We start from the raw sequence: 14,562 nt of genomic DNA, 5'->3' as shown, positions 1-14,562 counted from the left end.
TATTAACTAGACATACCCATTCCAGTGTGTGTAGTTGTCTTTTTCTAATAATTATTTTTAACACCAGCTTTCGCCAAATGTATTAGGCACCCTCTATATAATTGGTTTATGACTTTACTTTTATTTTTTTGATTTGGAGGCGTTAAATCAGGTTAAAATTGCCAAAAAAGGTGTTCTGGGTATGCGGTGCAAACTATGCTTAAAAGATTCTAAAGATAAAATAGAGAATAAAACTCTTATAAAAATTGGCCAAAACCAAATTTCGATACACGTGTTTTTAAAAAGCAGTCAAAACACATCTTCAAAGATATCTGTAAAGTGAAAGCTATGTTTAAATTTTACCCCGCACAATGAGGTGTCTTCTAGAATTTGGGTAACAAGGCTGCATTTCAATTTTAAAAATCCTTGACTTCAGGTCAACAGGAAAAAACGGCTAAACTGGGCATGAGAGCACCAAAACTGGATGGCAGATGACTTGGTGAAAATTCTTTCCTTGATTTTTCTCTTTTTGGGTTTTTGTGACTCCTAGTTCCGTATATGACTATCGGAGAGTAGTTGAAGAATATCACCTTGATCGTGTGATGCTTACAGTACAACATGGTGTAGAAACATGGTTTGGGGGTGTACGGCATCTACAGGCGTAGGAAAACTCATGTGCAAGGGACGAATGAATTCCGACACCTATACTACCACCCAGGATGATGTTTTAGTACCCTCAATCGTTGAATTATGTAATACCAAATCCTAAAAGAGTGTTTTGTTCAAGCAAGACATTTATGCCATACTTTAAAAAAAGTATTGAGTGGTTTAAAAAAAAAAAAACGAACCTTTTTAATTGGCCTGCACGCTTGCACAGTCACTTAACCTAAATCCAATTGATCATCTATGGTCAATATTTAAAAAAGTACGTATTTAAAGAATGGGCCAAAATAGAGTCTGACCTTTGCCGAAATCTGGTAGACAGTATGGAAAAAAGTGAATGCTTGTTATACAAGCAAAAGAATTGTTCACAAGATATTAAATATAGTTTATAAATAAACCAATATTACTGAACAATTGTTAGTTATTTTAAAATCCCACAATAAAAAAAACATAGTTTATTAGGTTTCATAGGGTGCCTAATAAATATGGCCAAGGCTCTGTTTGTACGTTAAAATATTAAGCTCATGCAACACCAAAGTTGCATAACCTGAATGTGGATATTTTATAATCTGATATAAATTTTACTAACCCGCATTGGTTAAATTAATTCAGATTAATTATATGTAACATGTGAACAAAAAATACAATATGTAAAGAATAGGCAAAATTTGCATATCAAATCATAATTTGATATGTACCTTATAGTGTTTTTTAACATTTGTGTTAATTGTTAATTTATGCATAGTATCAATATTGTTTCAAAGCTGAGCATCGCATAGTCAGAAATATTGTGATATTATGAAATAGACTTTTTTAGACTGTATTTCGGAATACATTTGTAATCAGCATAACTTTAATTAGTTACCAATTAGATACATAATCTGTAATAATTATGTAATTAATATTTTTCATTTATTGTTCGGACCATTTTTTACTGTGTCCTTATGAGTAAGGCCTCCTTTAAAAATTATATTTTTGTGTGTTTTAAAATTAATCATTTGTAAAAATTCAAATATCCAGAACCATTTTCTATCTGTGCAATTCCACAGGTGTCTTTACTAGACCTTATTACCTTAGTTCATTGTCGAAGTGTTGCTGCAAAGCTGGACAATACTGCTTGTCAAGATACAACGTAATACAAATTAATATTAAATTTGATTTAGCATTTTAATATTCGATTACACAGATATTTTTAATAAATTATTGTTAAAAATTGAATCTATAAAAAAGACACATCAATTATTACAAAAGTATTGATAAGAAAACTTATTAATAATGCATGATTTGTATCCCACTCTTTTTTTATAGATAAAGATAAAATGTTTTGTTAAACAGGTGCAAAATAAGTAATTTATGTTAATAAATATCAGCTATATATTTAGTTCACTAGAGTACTTAACAGCTAGTTGAGCGACTCATGTTTTAGTTATGAAGTCTGTATATTTTCCTTTCCTCTGGCTAGGATTTCTAGTTTTAATCAGTCTACAAAGTGCCATAGGGAAAGAACATTTACGTTCAGAAAGTAAGTTATTTAAAATAAAATGTTCATTCTATGTAGGTGATTGCAAATTTATTATACAGTAATTATAATAGAATTCATATTATTAAAAATATTTTTTTAAGTATATGATTTAAATGGTGTATAGCACTACATAAAACTTAACATAGTAAGTTTTATGATTGTGCTATTATTGCAGGGTAACATAAAATATATATGTAGATGTAAAAATATATATGAAATCGGGTTGTGGTCCAGTGGCTAGTGTTGCGGACTCACGGATCAGAGGTCCGAGGTTTGAACCCTACTCTACCCCAACTTGATTTCCATTTTATAATAGTGAGTTATTTACCACTTGTTGAAAATGGCCCCAAAAATCGAAATATTTAGGTAAATAATAAGATGAAAATGTTTCCTTTTTTTTAAAATAAAAAATATATTTATAATTTACAAGAATATCAACTTTCAAATAGTATAAACATAATATTGTGTTTTTTTGTTGTTCTGTTTTCAAGAATGTCCAAGCATTGTATGCTTTTAAATTTAATACATCATTGGAACCAAGAAAGGTCATTGAATGAAAACTGCAAAACAACATAATTTATAAGAAATAAATCACATAAAAGTTAACAATATTGTCACAATAACAATATTTTGAGTTTGTCCAAATGCTCGTCGTCAGGAACTATATTTCACCCCCAAGGGAGTTATCAAGATTCAACACATTACAACAGAGATCACATAAAAGCTATTTATAAATTAATTTCAAAATAAAACAAAATCTAATGAAAATATAAATTCTAAAAGTGGATTTGAATTTGAATATTTTCAGGACAAATATTGACGCAATTTATTAAATATGCTACCAAGACGCAAACTACAACTGACTTGCAGGAATTTAAGAGGATAGTAGAAATTCTAAGTTTCCCTCAGTATATTTATCGGGAACCTCTTTCTAGCTATAGTCGTGGACGAGTGGTAAGCAAGAAATGAAATTAAACATTTAATAAAGCTTTGAAATATTTACTAATATTTCACTTTGATAGTAAATACATGCATGAATATTGTGGGTTCTGCATTGAACCTCTGCTAGATGCGTAAATGAACCCATTTGAATGTAATACCTACTACTAACAAATTGTTAATAATCCATAATTTTAATATATATATATTTAATTTATGTTACAGCAGAGGGCTATATACAAACCTTTATGTTGTGTTAATTAACTAGCATTTTTTTTTTCCTTAGTACCTTGTAAAGTTGAAAACAGTAATGACCAACTGAAACAATAAAATCATAGGTTCTTAGTCCCCCCTTACATAGATTATAAAATAATGGGTTTGATTAGAGAAAGTGTTACGATCGCGTGACATTTCAATATCACACTAGATAATAAAAACATGAATAAACATAACATTGTGTTGTATCATGTACGCCATTCACATTTAAATAATAATTGTCTAGGAATTTTAAACCCAAAATATTTTTTTGAAAATAAACATCAATTCATGTACTTTCACTATGTGTGTGATTTGTAGTTCCAGAATTGTGTTTATGTATTTACTTACATACTATGTCCTACCTACGGTCTAGAATTCCTGCTGGCTGCAGGACATTTTGTAATCAAACTACTATTTTTATGAATGTTTTTTTTTTATTTCATCAAAACATTAAACTTTATAGTCCATTTAAAAAATAGTGTAAATAGGGGCTAGATTGCTCTGTAGCTGCAAGACATGCTGTCATCTAGATCCTATTCCTTATTGAAATAGATCATAATGAGGAAGTTCAGTGCTATGGGAAATTGGATATTAAAAATGTTTTCTGTCTACAAAAATTAGAGAATTTAATTGTATGGTGAAGTTTCTCCAAAATGTATGAAAAAATTTTAATGGTTTTAATAAAAATCAACTAAGTACTTGAAACTACTTTTAATGTTCTTGTGAATAAACAAATTTAATTACAGCATTATGTGTTGTGATAGATTTCCGGTTGCCAGGTAACCTTTTTTTACAACGTTTAGTGTAATTTGACACTACGGGGCTCTACTTTTAAATGTCAGTATACCTCATCAATGACAACTCGTGACGTCACCAGCGGAGTTATTTCAAAATAACAAAACTTAAAAAAAAATAGTTATCATAATACGATTCATAAGAATATTAAGAAGAAAAAATAAAATTTTAATTTAATTTTGTAAATTTTTTAAAATTTTAAAAATAAAAAAATCACTGAACTTCCTCATTAGAAACGAGTAACTAGAATCCCAACCGTCCATGCTCTCTGTAGCTGTAAGACTTTTTAGGATATTTATTTATTGTACAGTGCCCTCGAGGTTTATTGAGGCCATACTGTATATATCTATTATTGTTTGAAAACGTTGTAAGAAGTGGATAAGACCTTTATCATCTATAAAATGTAAATAAGTCACTACTAATAATATCTATCTATCAAGTTCAAAGGAGAGGGGAATTTATAAAAATATTTCCCTAGTGTGATGTCATTTTTTGCTGTTTTTAAAAGAATAGCAAAAAAAAACACGAAGCGGGTGTGTGTAATTAGGTAATGTACTAACTTCTAATTCTTAAAAATATATGTATCCCTAAATATCGTTTTTGAAGTAAATACAGAGCTTGAACCTTTACAAAAATATCCATGATTTGTGATTTCAATGAAATATTTACAAACACTAGCAGGGTAGTTCCAGACTGGAATAAATTACCAAGTCTAGTTGTTCATTCCGTTTCGGTCAACCGGTTCAAAAACCGTTTGGATGCTTATTTGAAGGAAGACGAACGCAGACAAAAAGCAGTACACGAGATATAGGCGCATCAGCAAAGGCTGCCTGCCTACAACAAATAATAATAATAACACAATACAGGTTAAACTTGACTATAAACTAAATAAAAACAATATTAAAAAAAAAAAACATTTGTAAAAATTTGCTTGTAGGGTGGTCTAAGATAAACGAAAAAGAATATAAGTTTTAAAATAATGTGGGTTCATAAAATATGAAGCTAAAAATATTAATATTGGTGCTGCAATATGTAGACACATACTATTGAGATATTATAATGTGTGTAAAATTTCATATTTTTTCTGTTTGTATAAGGTTTTGATTGAAATAAAAAGATATGTGAAATCTATGAAATTAGACATTTTAAAAACTCATATAATATTTTTCAAATAGCTTACTTTCAAATAATTTAATATACAAAAAAGGACTAAAGTATATTAATTAATTATTTTAGGCTGCAACATGTGTCGCTTGTCGCTCTACAGTAAACACTATCCTAGAGATGCACGAGTCGGGAGCAACAGAGAAAGACTTAATTAACATTGTCACTCATATGTGTGTGCTGCTAGAAATACAGACTGAAAAAGTTTGTCGGGGTGTTGTGCAACTCAACCTGGTTAGTGATTCATATTCATGCATATTTTATTACTTTTTAATATTATGAACCCCTTAATCATGTAACAGATAATTAAAATTTTCTAAACTCATGTCAAAAATGGTTTATAGTATAATTGTTCTGTGGGTCTCTTTGTAGACCAAGTGTTACCTTTTCTCAATAAGCAATATAAAATATCGACACAGCCGTATAAAAAAAATATGTTTATGTTTTATAGATCAATAATGCTTGTTTTCAGTTTGATTGTATTATTTGATATCTGTAAGAAATCTTACAATATATGAAAACTGCATTACACCTAGTCCTGCCATAAATACTATAACACAAATTCAAAAATTCATAAAATGTAAATAAAAGCAGGTAGAGACCTATATCCTTATTTCAGGTAATGTCCCATTGTTTCTAATATTGCTATAATTAGTCAGTCATCGAGCGTTGTAAAGTAAACATGAAGTGGGGTGATAAAGAAAATTAAAACTGTAATTGCGTCACACAAAGTTGGGAAGACACCCGGCGACATTTTTAGCACAGTGAAACTTTTAAATATCAGTCACCAGTTTGTGTATCAAACTATTAATCACTTCAAGAATATTCTGAGTGTGCTGAAGATCGACAAAGAAAGTGACTTCAGGAGCTATCGAGGCTGTTAGAAGCAGAATTTTAAGATGAGAGCTTACCATCATTTGCTTACATTAGAAAGACCAGAGCCAAACAACTGATTCACCGATGCGTAAACAATTCCCATCATAAAATTCTGCTTTCTGATGAAAAAATATTCAACGTTGAAGAAAATTTCAATAAGCAGATGACTAGGTGTATGCTCATAGCTCTCGAAAAGCCGCTCAAGTTATTCCCTGAGTTCAAAGAGATTATCATTCTGTGTCGGTGATGGTTTGCTGGGGTGTCTCCTATCTGCTGTGCTTCTATTTTGTGCTTAAGGTATGAAATCTTACCAAGATGACATTCTGGAGTACGTTGTGAAGTCTTTTAATGACACATTGTTTCTTCAAGACATTGGATTTTCCATCAAGCTACAGCCCACATGGCAAAGTTTGTCCAGCAATGGCTAAAAATTAATATACTTTGACCACAAAGTTAATCCTTAGAACATAAATAATATACTGGAATTTATTCTTATTATTATGTTAAAGATTGGCCCTACAGAGCTTACAGAAGTCCAGATTTGAATTCGCTGGTCTCCAAATTGTGGTCAGTATTAAAGAACATAGTCTGTAGCAGACGACATACAAATTTTGAGTTTTGAGTTCGATCTTTGAAGATGTGGTAGCCTATTTTCCCATGGATATCGTGCATGGGGTAAAGGTCGGTATGAAGGCAAGTAGAGGACATATTAATTTTAAAAAAATAGTTGGTGCAATATTTGTGTAAACCTAGTAATAAAACAAAATATTTGTAACATTCACTGCTTTTTTAATTATAAACAAAATACTCTGTAATAGTATTTATGGCAGGACTAGATATACATAATATTTCATCTGCATTTTATAATCGGAAATAATAAATGTAAAGTAATGTTTGTAAATGTTTCAGCCAATAATATTGTACATTGTTGATAACCAACCATATTTTACTTCCGAAGCATTTTGTGGTGTAGTATTACAAACCAATGACAGAAATTCATGCCCTTACTTTGATGAAAGGTTTAATTGGACTGTACAGTTACCAGGCACAACAAAACGAGAAAAGATAGAGGTTATAAAAACATTATTACTAAAAATACTCATATGATAAACTATATTTATTCCAACATATCTCAATATGAATATTCTTTTTTGTTTATATTGGTCACTAAAAAACCACATATTATTTTAGCAAATCTCTAATAAGGATTTATCACTGAAAATTGCACAAATATCTGACATCCACTACGATCCAATTTACGAAGCAAATGGATTAGCAGAGTGTAATGAGCCTACTTGTTGCAGAGTGGGGCAAACAGAACAAGCCTCCCCTAAATGGAAATTCTTGGATATAGATTTTGATGACAGAATAATCATAAATGAAGATGGTACTTATCATTTGGACCTTGATTTCGCTCCTAAAGATATATGGAGAGAAGATAAATCAATTCTATATCCCACTGGTAAAGAAATACCAGAGAGTAAGAAAGCTGGATTTTGGGGTGACTATAGAGATTGTGACTCTCCTTGGTGGGCCGTAGAAGATACTGTGGACAAAATTGTTGAGACTCATAATGTGAGTATTCCATTTCAACTGGTTTATTCTAAAATTTAATTCATTTTAATAATTGATGTTTTTTGGAGATATATTTTTATTGATCATTGTATACTTTTCCTTAAGCAGGCATCTTCAAGCCTGAAAGATGCTTAGGCAAATGAGCTCAGGAAAAAATAAACAAAACTAGAATTTTTATTGATATTTTGTTTTAAAAGTATTATATCTTTGTCCCTGTGTATTTCTCACTTAAGTATTTTTCCATTTAAGGATCTAGACTACATTTACTTTACCGGAGATATAATTGACCATGGAGTTTGGGAAACTACTCAGGAAGGGAATGTTGCATCCATAAAGAAAACATACCAGCTCTTGAAAGACAAATTTGGCAATACTACAGTATTTCCTGTTATTGGAAATCATGAATCTCAACCTATGAATCAGTATGTTATATCCTTCATTAAATCGTATGGCAAAAAATAAGTATCATTGTAAATTGCATTTGACAACCCCCTTTTTTTTAGTTGATTTATTATTATTTGCAATTTTTCAAATATTTGACTATAGAATAAAATAATAAATAGAATTTAAATTTAATTTTACGTAAAACGTACTACATTACGAATAAATCACAAGGTTCTTGATATATTAAATCTAATGAAAAAAATAATAAAAATGAGCTACTTTGAAACATCACAGGTTCAGGTGAACCATAACCAATCAATTGTTATATTATTATTATTAATTTTAAGCGAGCAGCTGAAAGCTGATATGCTTAAATCTATTTAAACGAAAGATAATTGTTGGCGCACTTTAACTTTTCCGAAAACAGATCTAGTCCATTTTTGAACCCATTGAGACTACACATTGAGATCAGCTCTTGTGGCAGCTTATTCCAACCATCAACAACCCTATTGCTCAGGAAATGCTTCCGTGGATTTAAATTGAATCTCGTTTTCTCCAGCTGTGGCCTCGAAGACGAGCATCTTGTTTAAGCTTGAACATGGGATCCAAATTTGGGCAGCTATAATGACTGTTGAGTATCTTGTATGTCTCTATCAGGTCACCCCTTTCCCGCCGTTCCTGCAGTGTTGTGAGACCGAGAGTTTCCAGTCTCTCCACATATGGAAGCCGTTTTAGAGTCGGCGACAACTTTGTAGCTCGTCTTTGGACTCTTTCCAACAAGTTGATATCCTTAACAAAATAAGGATTCCATATCTGAAACCCGTATTCGAGAGTAGGTCTGATATATGTTTTGTATATTTTTAGTAGCATATTCGGTGTTATATATGAGAAGGCTTTTTTTATCAAGTAGATAATTTAATTGGAATTTTTTGTTATTTTTTACTATGTGACATTCCCATTTTAAATAATCTGATATTGTTATTCCAAGGTCTTTTTGTTGTTTCACAATTTTCAAATCTACACCATTTAGACTATATTTAAATTTGGGGTTTTTCGAGCCGATGTGAAGAACTGTAGGTTTATTAACATTTGGTTGTTAGAAGCCATTTCTTGGTCCATTCATGAATACTGTCCAGGTCTTGCTGTAGTTGAGTGGAGTGAGTGAGAGGGTTTGCATACGGCTTTGTATCATCTGCAAAAATTTTGGACTTTGATTGTATGATTGTTGGTAAATCTATAACATAGTATGAAGTATGAAGAGAACCGGACCAAGTACGGATCCCTGCGGAACGCCGCTTAATACTGGTTCTTCACGCGATAGTCCATCACCAACTCTAACTTGGTAGGTTTGTCCTGTAAGGAAGGCTTCAATCCAGTCGTAAACCTTTCCCCGGATTCCTATGTGATACAGTTTGGCTAACATTCTTTTAGTTGGTACTTTGTCAAAAGCCTTTTTAAAGTCTAGATAGATAATATCAATTGGGTTATTTTCATTATGTTCTATGGTCCATTCATTCAAACACTCGAGGAGATTAGATATTGTGGATCTTCCTGGCATGAATCCGTGTTGCTCATTGTTAATTATTTTGTTTTCCAGTAAGAACATTCGAAGTTTTTGAACAATTAACTTTTCCATGCATTTACACAGTATACTTGTCAAGCTTATCGGTCTGTAGTAGCTTGGGTCCAGTCTGTTACCTTTCTTGTAAATTGGTGTGACTACAGATTTCTTCCAGTCGCTCGGTAGTCTTCCAGTGCCAAATGAGCTTTGCATAAGAAAAGACACGTGTTTGCTTATATTTGAATCCCATTTTTTCAAGACAATTGATGGAAGGTTATCTAGGCCGATGGATGTTTCATCTTGCAGGTTATTAAGGACATTTTTGACATCTTCCTCAGAAAAATATATATCGCAAATGGGGTTTGGCACCCATTCCATTGAATCTATCCTTGGAAGTGGTCCATCGGGTTCCTTGTATGTTGTGATAGATTTACGGCTTCCGTAACCCGGTAACCATGTTTTTCAACGTTTATCGTATTTTGACAAATATTGGGTTCTCCTTTTAAATGTCTTCCTCATTGCTCTAAGATATATTTTTTCAAAGATAAATCTTATTTTGAAAAATTACAAGTCATTGCATTATTTTCAACAATAATCAATGTTATCATTCAAAATTTTGTGATAAAAACAAATATTTATCACATATTTGATTTGTCAAATTATATAAGTGCCTACTGTACTTGTCAAATTTTGTTTGCCAATAATTCAATGCAATCATTTCGATAAGCAATTTTGTTAAAAACACAAACAAAAAATATGTCCTCATTATATTATATCTCAGGTGCCTTTGATCATGCTTGGTGGCTAATAATTTTGTCCGAGCTACGACTTCGACAAATACCTGAAAACTTATTTAAAATTATAATAAGCTATTTCTAAAATTGAGACGTTTTGTATCCCAATTGAAGTACACTTTTATCATGTGACTGTCCTCAGATGCGGTATGTGGTGGGCAAGCTTTACCAATAATTTATTTGCATTTTTTTTCTTCCAATTTGACACAGTATAGGACACCTTTTTTACATTACATTATTTAAATGTCTTTAAAAAAATGTTTTTGGCTTTTATTGAATAAGTCAATACATTAAAATATGTATGTAATTTAACATATGTATACCTTGAGACGTAGTATGGTCTGCCAACATGCACTTTCTGTTACTAGAAAAGTTTAGCAAAGCATGACATCAGCCTCGGGAATATTTATCCAGCATAAAAGGTTCATAAAAATCAAAGTGGTAAGGGCAGTCAATATTATTGAGGATTTAAGTTAAGTTTTAATTCAAGTTAAGTAAAGTTTAAGTTATATTTGTAAATTCTGTACAGGTATGCTCCTTCGTACATAACGAATCCAAGATTCTCCACTGCTTGGCTATATGAAGTTTTGGCAGAAGAGTGGGCCTACTGGCTTCCAGCAGAGACCAAAGAAACAATCAAGATTGGAGGTTATTATACTGTATTAGCTCGACCTGGGCTACGGATTGTTGTACTCAACTCTAACCTTTGTTATCGCTATAATTGGTAAGCGCTTTATAAAATTGACACCTGCTCTCTTTGTATCATATTTTGTAATATTTAAGTTCTTAAGGGACAGATATTAGAAACATCACTTCACATCATTTCAGCAGATACTATATTACTGATGATTGAACTGTTAATTCTCTATGGATATTTTAGTAAGTATCTAAGGTATAACGTGATCAAAATCTCAAATTGAAATTTTTAATTCCATGAGAAATAAATGCAGGAATTAACGTAAAAATATGCAAAAATGCCTTTTCTGTAATGCTGCGTAAAAATCCTTTCATAATCCTGGATAAAATAAGTTAAACAATACTCTTAATGCATTGAAACCACTTCAAAGTTATTAAATTTTCACTGTAATTCATTCAAACTTTTGGGAATATTTCAAAACACCCATCTACATAGAAATTAATATTGGCGTATTCACATACGGCATCCTAAATAAATAGATCCAATATATTAATTTATTTATCAGTTCGGAGAAATATTTTTGAGTTGGCCGCACGTCGGTTTGAAATATAAGGCGGCTTGTGGGACTGTGTAAGCACATAAAATACCTAGCGTCGGTGACCCGCTAGTTTGAGTCTTGGGCCTTAAAATGTATATTTTTCAGGTGGCTACAACTAGATCCAAATGACCCAAGCGGACAACTTGCCTGGCTTATCACAGTATTGACAGAGTCTGAATCTAAGAATGAGAATGTTCACATTCTGTCGCACATACCACCCGGTGTAACAGATTGCCTTGCCACATACACCAGAGAATATAAAAAGATAGTTGAAAGGTTTGTTCTTAACATTTGATATGCACTTCATCATTTAGGAACAGACAAACAGACAGAAGAGGTAACGATAATCACGAAGAATTTTTTTATACTCATTTTTTTATAACCAAAAGGAATTATGGAACAAAGATAAGAAAAACATCCAATCTTTGTCAAATTTAGATTTGATGAGAACCAATATATCAAGGTTCTGAAACGTCAAACGTATAAATAATAGATTACCATCAGAAACAACATATCGTCCACGGCAATCCATCACATTGTAAGTTAAATTTGATCACATTACAGGAGAGAGAAATAAACATTTATTTCATTGTGTGTTCAGTAAAATACTGGCAATATTGCAATTATTATTTTTTAACCCTTTAAATCTTACTTTACAGTTAAGTTTAATATTTCTTTTGTTTTAACAAGCAATCTTTCAATATATTTACTGCCAAATGGCATAACTGGATGACATAGGCTAATGATAACATACGCGATGATGGATTGCCGTCGACGTATTATTCTTATTAGTTATTTTTTTGCAAATGACTAAATATGTACATGATATATGTGTTATGAACTTTCTGTATTCCACGTTGAAGTTGGAATGGGTTTAATTTATTCGAAATTTCATAATTTATGATCTATATAAATTTTATATTATTGTTTATTTAGATTCTCAGATACAATTAGTGCAGAATTCAATGGACACACTCACAATGATGAATTCAAAATATTTTATACCAAAAATACAAGTAAACCAGTCGCAGTAGCATGGAATGGCGGAAGTACCACTACATACTCTTTTGTCAATCCTAATTATAGAGTATATGACATAAACAGCACAACTTATGTAAGTTATATTGACTTTTCAATAATATTATGGCAGAGACATAGGCTCATACTTTAAATGCCAGTTCAAGGTAACATAATAACTTGGCTTAAAAAATTAACTGATTTTCTAATAAATTGAGTTTTTCTACTGACATTTTTCAGTGGAACTGCTTTTTAATTATAATAATAAAAATATGTTTTCAATTTAATTCCACTATTACTTATAATTTTCCCCAGTGACTGGGTTTCTTAGTGACCGACATTGTCAGACCCGTTATAAATAAAAGTGGAATTAAACTATAATAAATATGTATTTTTACTAACTGATTTTCCTTATCTAAAAAAAGCATTGTAATTGGTACCGTTAAGCATATCGTTCAGAACTAAAATTCCAGTAAAAGATATTAAACTAGACAAATCAGAAGCAATCACACATTTTTAGAATAACAAAAAGAGGTCTGAGATGCTTAGAATATAAATAAAATCTTCACGACTTATAGAAATAAATTTACATGGATATTTCTTTTGTGTTGTACCAAGAGTATGCAATATTTGACAGAAAATAATATTATGTAAGAGCAATCTTGCTACTTAATCGCATCACCTCGGATATCGACATATTTCACGACAGTGGGCCTTCCCTAATAAAGCACTTTCTAACTTTTAATTTTTCTTTTTACATTTTGTTATATTATTTTAATAACATAACTATGCATTATAATTTGTTATCTATTATTGTATTTAGAATGAATTGAGTTTTCTTTCTGTAATGTTCTAAATATCTGAATACAATAAATGAATGAATAAATAAATGAAATGGTTGTTATCCAACATAAGCATATTAAAACAAAAAACATCTATAAATGGATTTAATCGAAAGATTTAAATGGAAAACTCCTTTTTTTACTATCACTTAAAATTTTGTGCTTTAAATCATAAAATAAAAACATACAACATTAAAAAAGTACAAGATTTTTTCATAATGAAAATTATAAATAAAAGTTGAAACTACAATATTTGTGGTTGGTTTCCCGTAGTAAAATATAACTCAAATTGTTATGTATAATCATGATAATAAGTATATCTCTAAATATCAATGTCTTTTACAGGTAGTTGAAGATTTTGATACCTATGTATACAACTTGACTGAAGCAAATCTGACTCCCGAAAAAAGGCCAAGATGGTACAAGGAATACTCTTTTAAGGAGAGATATGGACTAATATCTCTAAACCCTGACGCTTTGGATGTTTTACTAAAACGAATGGTTTCTACGGAAAAGAACTTACTGGTCACCGATTATCACATTTTAAGAGGAAAAGATTCCGATTCTTTTAATGAAAATGTCTGCTCTTCAAGTTGTATTAAGGAAAACTTACGATACTTGTCCACTACAGAGTTATATGATGATCTCAAATACAATGCTCTTTGGGGCGAGTTCCAAGTTAATAGCAATCAAACAAGACACTCACAAAATAATTAAACTACAGACTAATTCTTAACTCAGCATTTGAAAATGTGTTGCTGATTCCATATAGTTTTATTCTGAGCTTTCCATGTTTTATTTATGCATTTTTATACTGTGATAGCACTCAACTAAATAAACTCACTCAAATTGTAAATAAACATGTTTTTAAAACTAAACATCATTGTTTGATTACACCCTTTCAACAAACATTACAATTTAAAAGATTTTTTAAATGTTAATGCCTATTTGATTCCGA

General features: G+C 30.9%; 2 protein-coding genes across 4 annotated transcripts in view; one reads left to right on the top strand and one right to left on the bottom strand.

Moving 5' to 3' along the window:
- Window positions 1-1,996: 1,996 nt before the first annotated feature.
- LOC148284622 (sphingomyelin phosphodiesterase 1-like) lies at window positions 1,997-14,482 on the top strand. The gene is made up of 10 exons (XM_088237432.1): window positions 1,997-2,164; window positions 2,973-3,118; window positions 5,393-5,554; window positions 7,106-7,267; window positions 7,388-7,771; window positions 8,021-8,193; window positions 11,040-11,234; window positions 11,851-12,021; window positions 12,682-12,859; window positions 13,950-14,482. Exons 1-10 carry the CDS (start codon window positions 2,071-2,073, stop codon window positions 14,319-14,321), a joined length of 2,037 nt encoding a protein of 678 aa, XP_088093558.1. The 5' UTR covers window positions 1,997-2,070; the 3' UTR covers window positions 14,322-14,482.
- The window catches only part of Uqcc1 (Ubiquinol-cytochrome c reductase complex assembly factor 1), a 36,603-nt gene continuing 25,419 nt past the window's right edge, over window positions 3,379-14,562 (bottom strand). The window contains exons 6-7 of one of the 3 annotated variants that reach the window (XR_015824361.1): window positions 4,864-4,990; window positions 3,379-3,421 (exon numbers count right to left, since the gene is read on the bottom strand). The gene's annotated coding sequence lies outside the window, so the exon portion shown is untranslated. Of the gene's footprint in view, window positions 3,422-4,400; window positions 4,991-14,562 lie in introns of those variants that run through there. The other 2 variants (XM_088237468.1, XM_088237476.1) reach the window with 2 other exon arrangements.

The sequence above is a fragment of the Micrasema longulum genome, unplaced genomic scaffold (assembly GCF_059751315.1).
Source record: "Micrasema longulum isolate JH-2025_06_02 unplaced genomic scaffold, ASM5975131v1 h1tg000103l, whole genome shotgun sequence".
Lineage (NCBI taxonomy): Eukaryota > Metazoa > Arthropoda > Insecta > Trichoptera > Brachycentridae > Micrasema > Micrasema longulum.
Note: the sequence above shows the minus strand (reverse complement) of the source record. Positions and strands in the feature narration are given on the sequence as shown.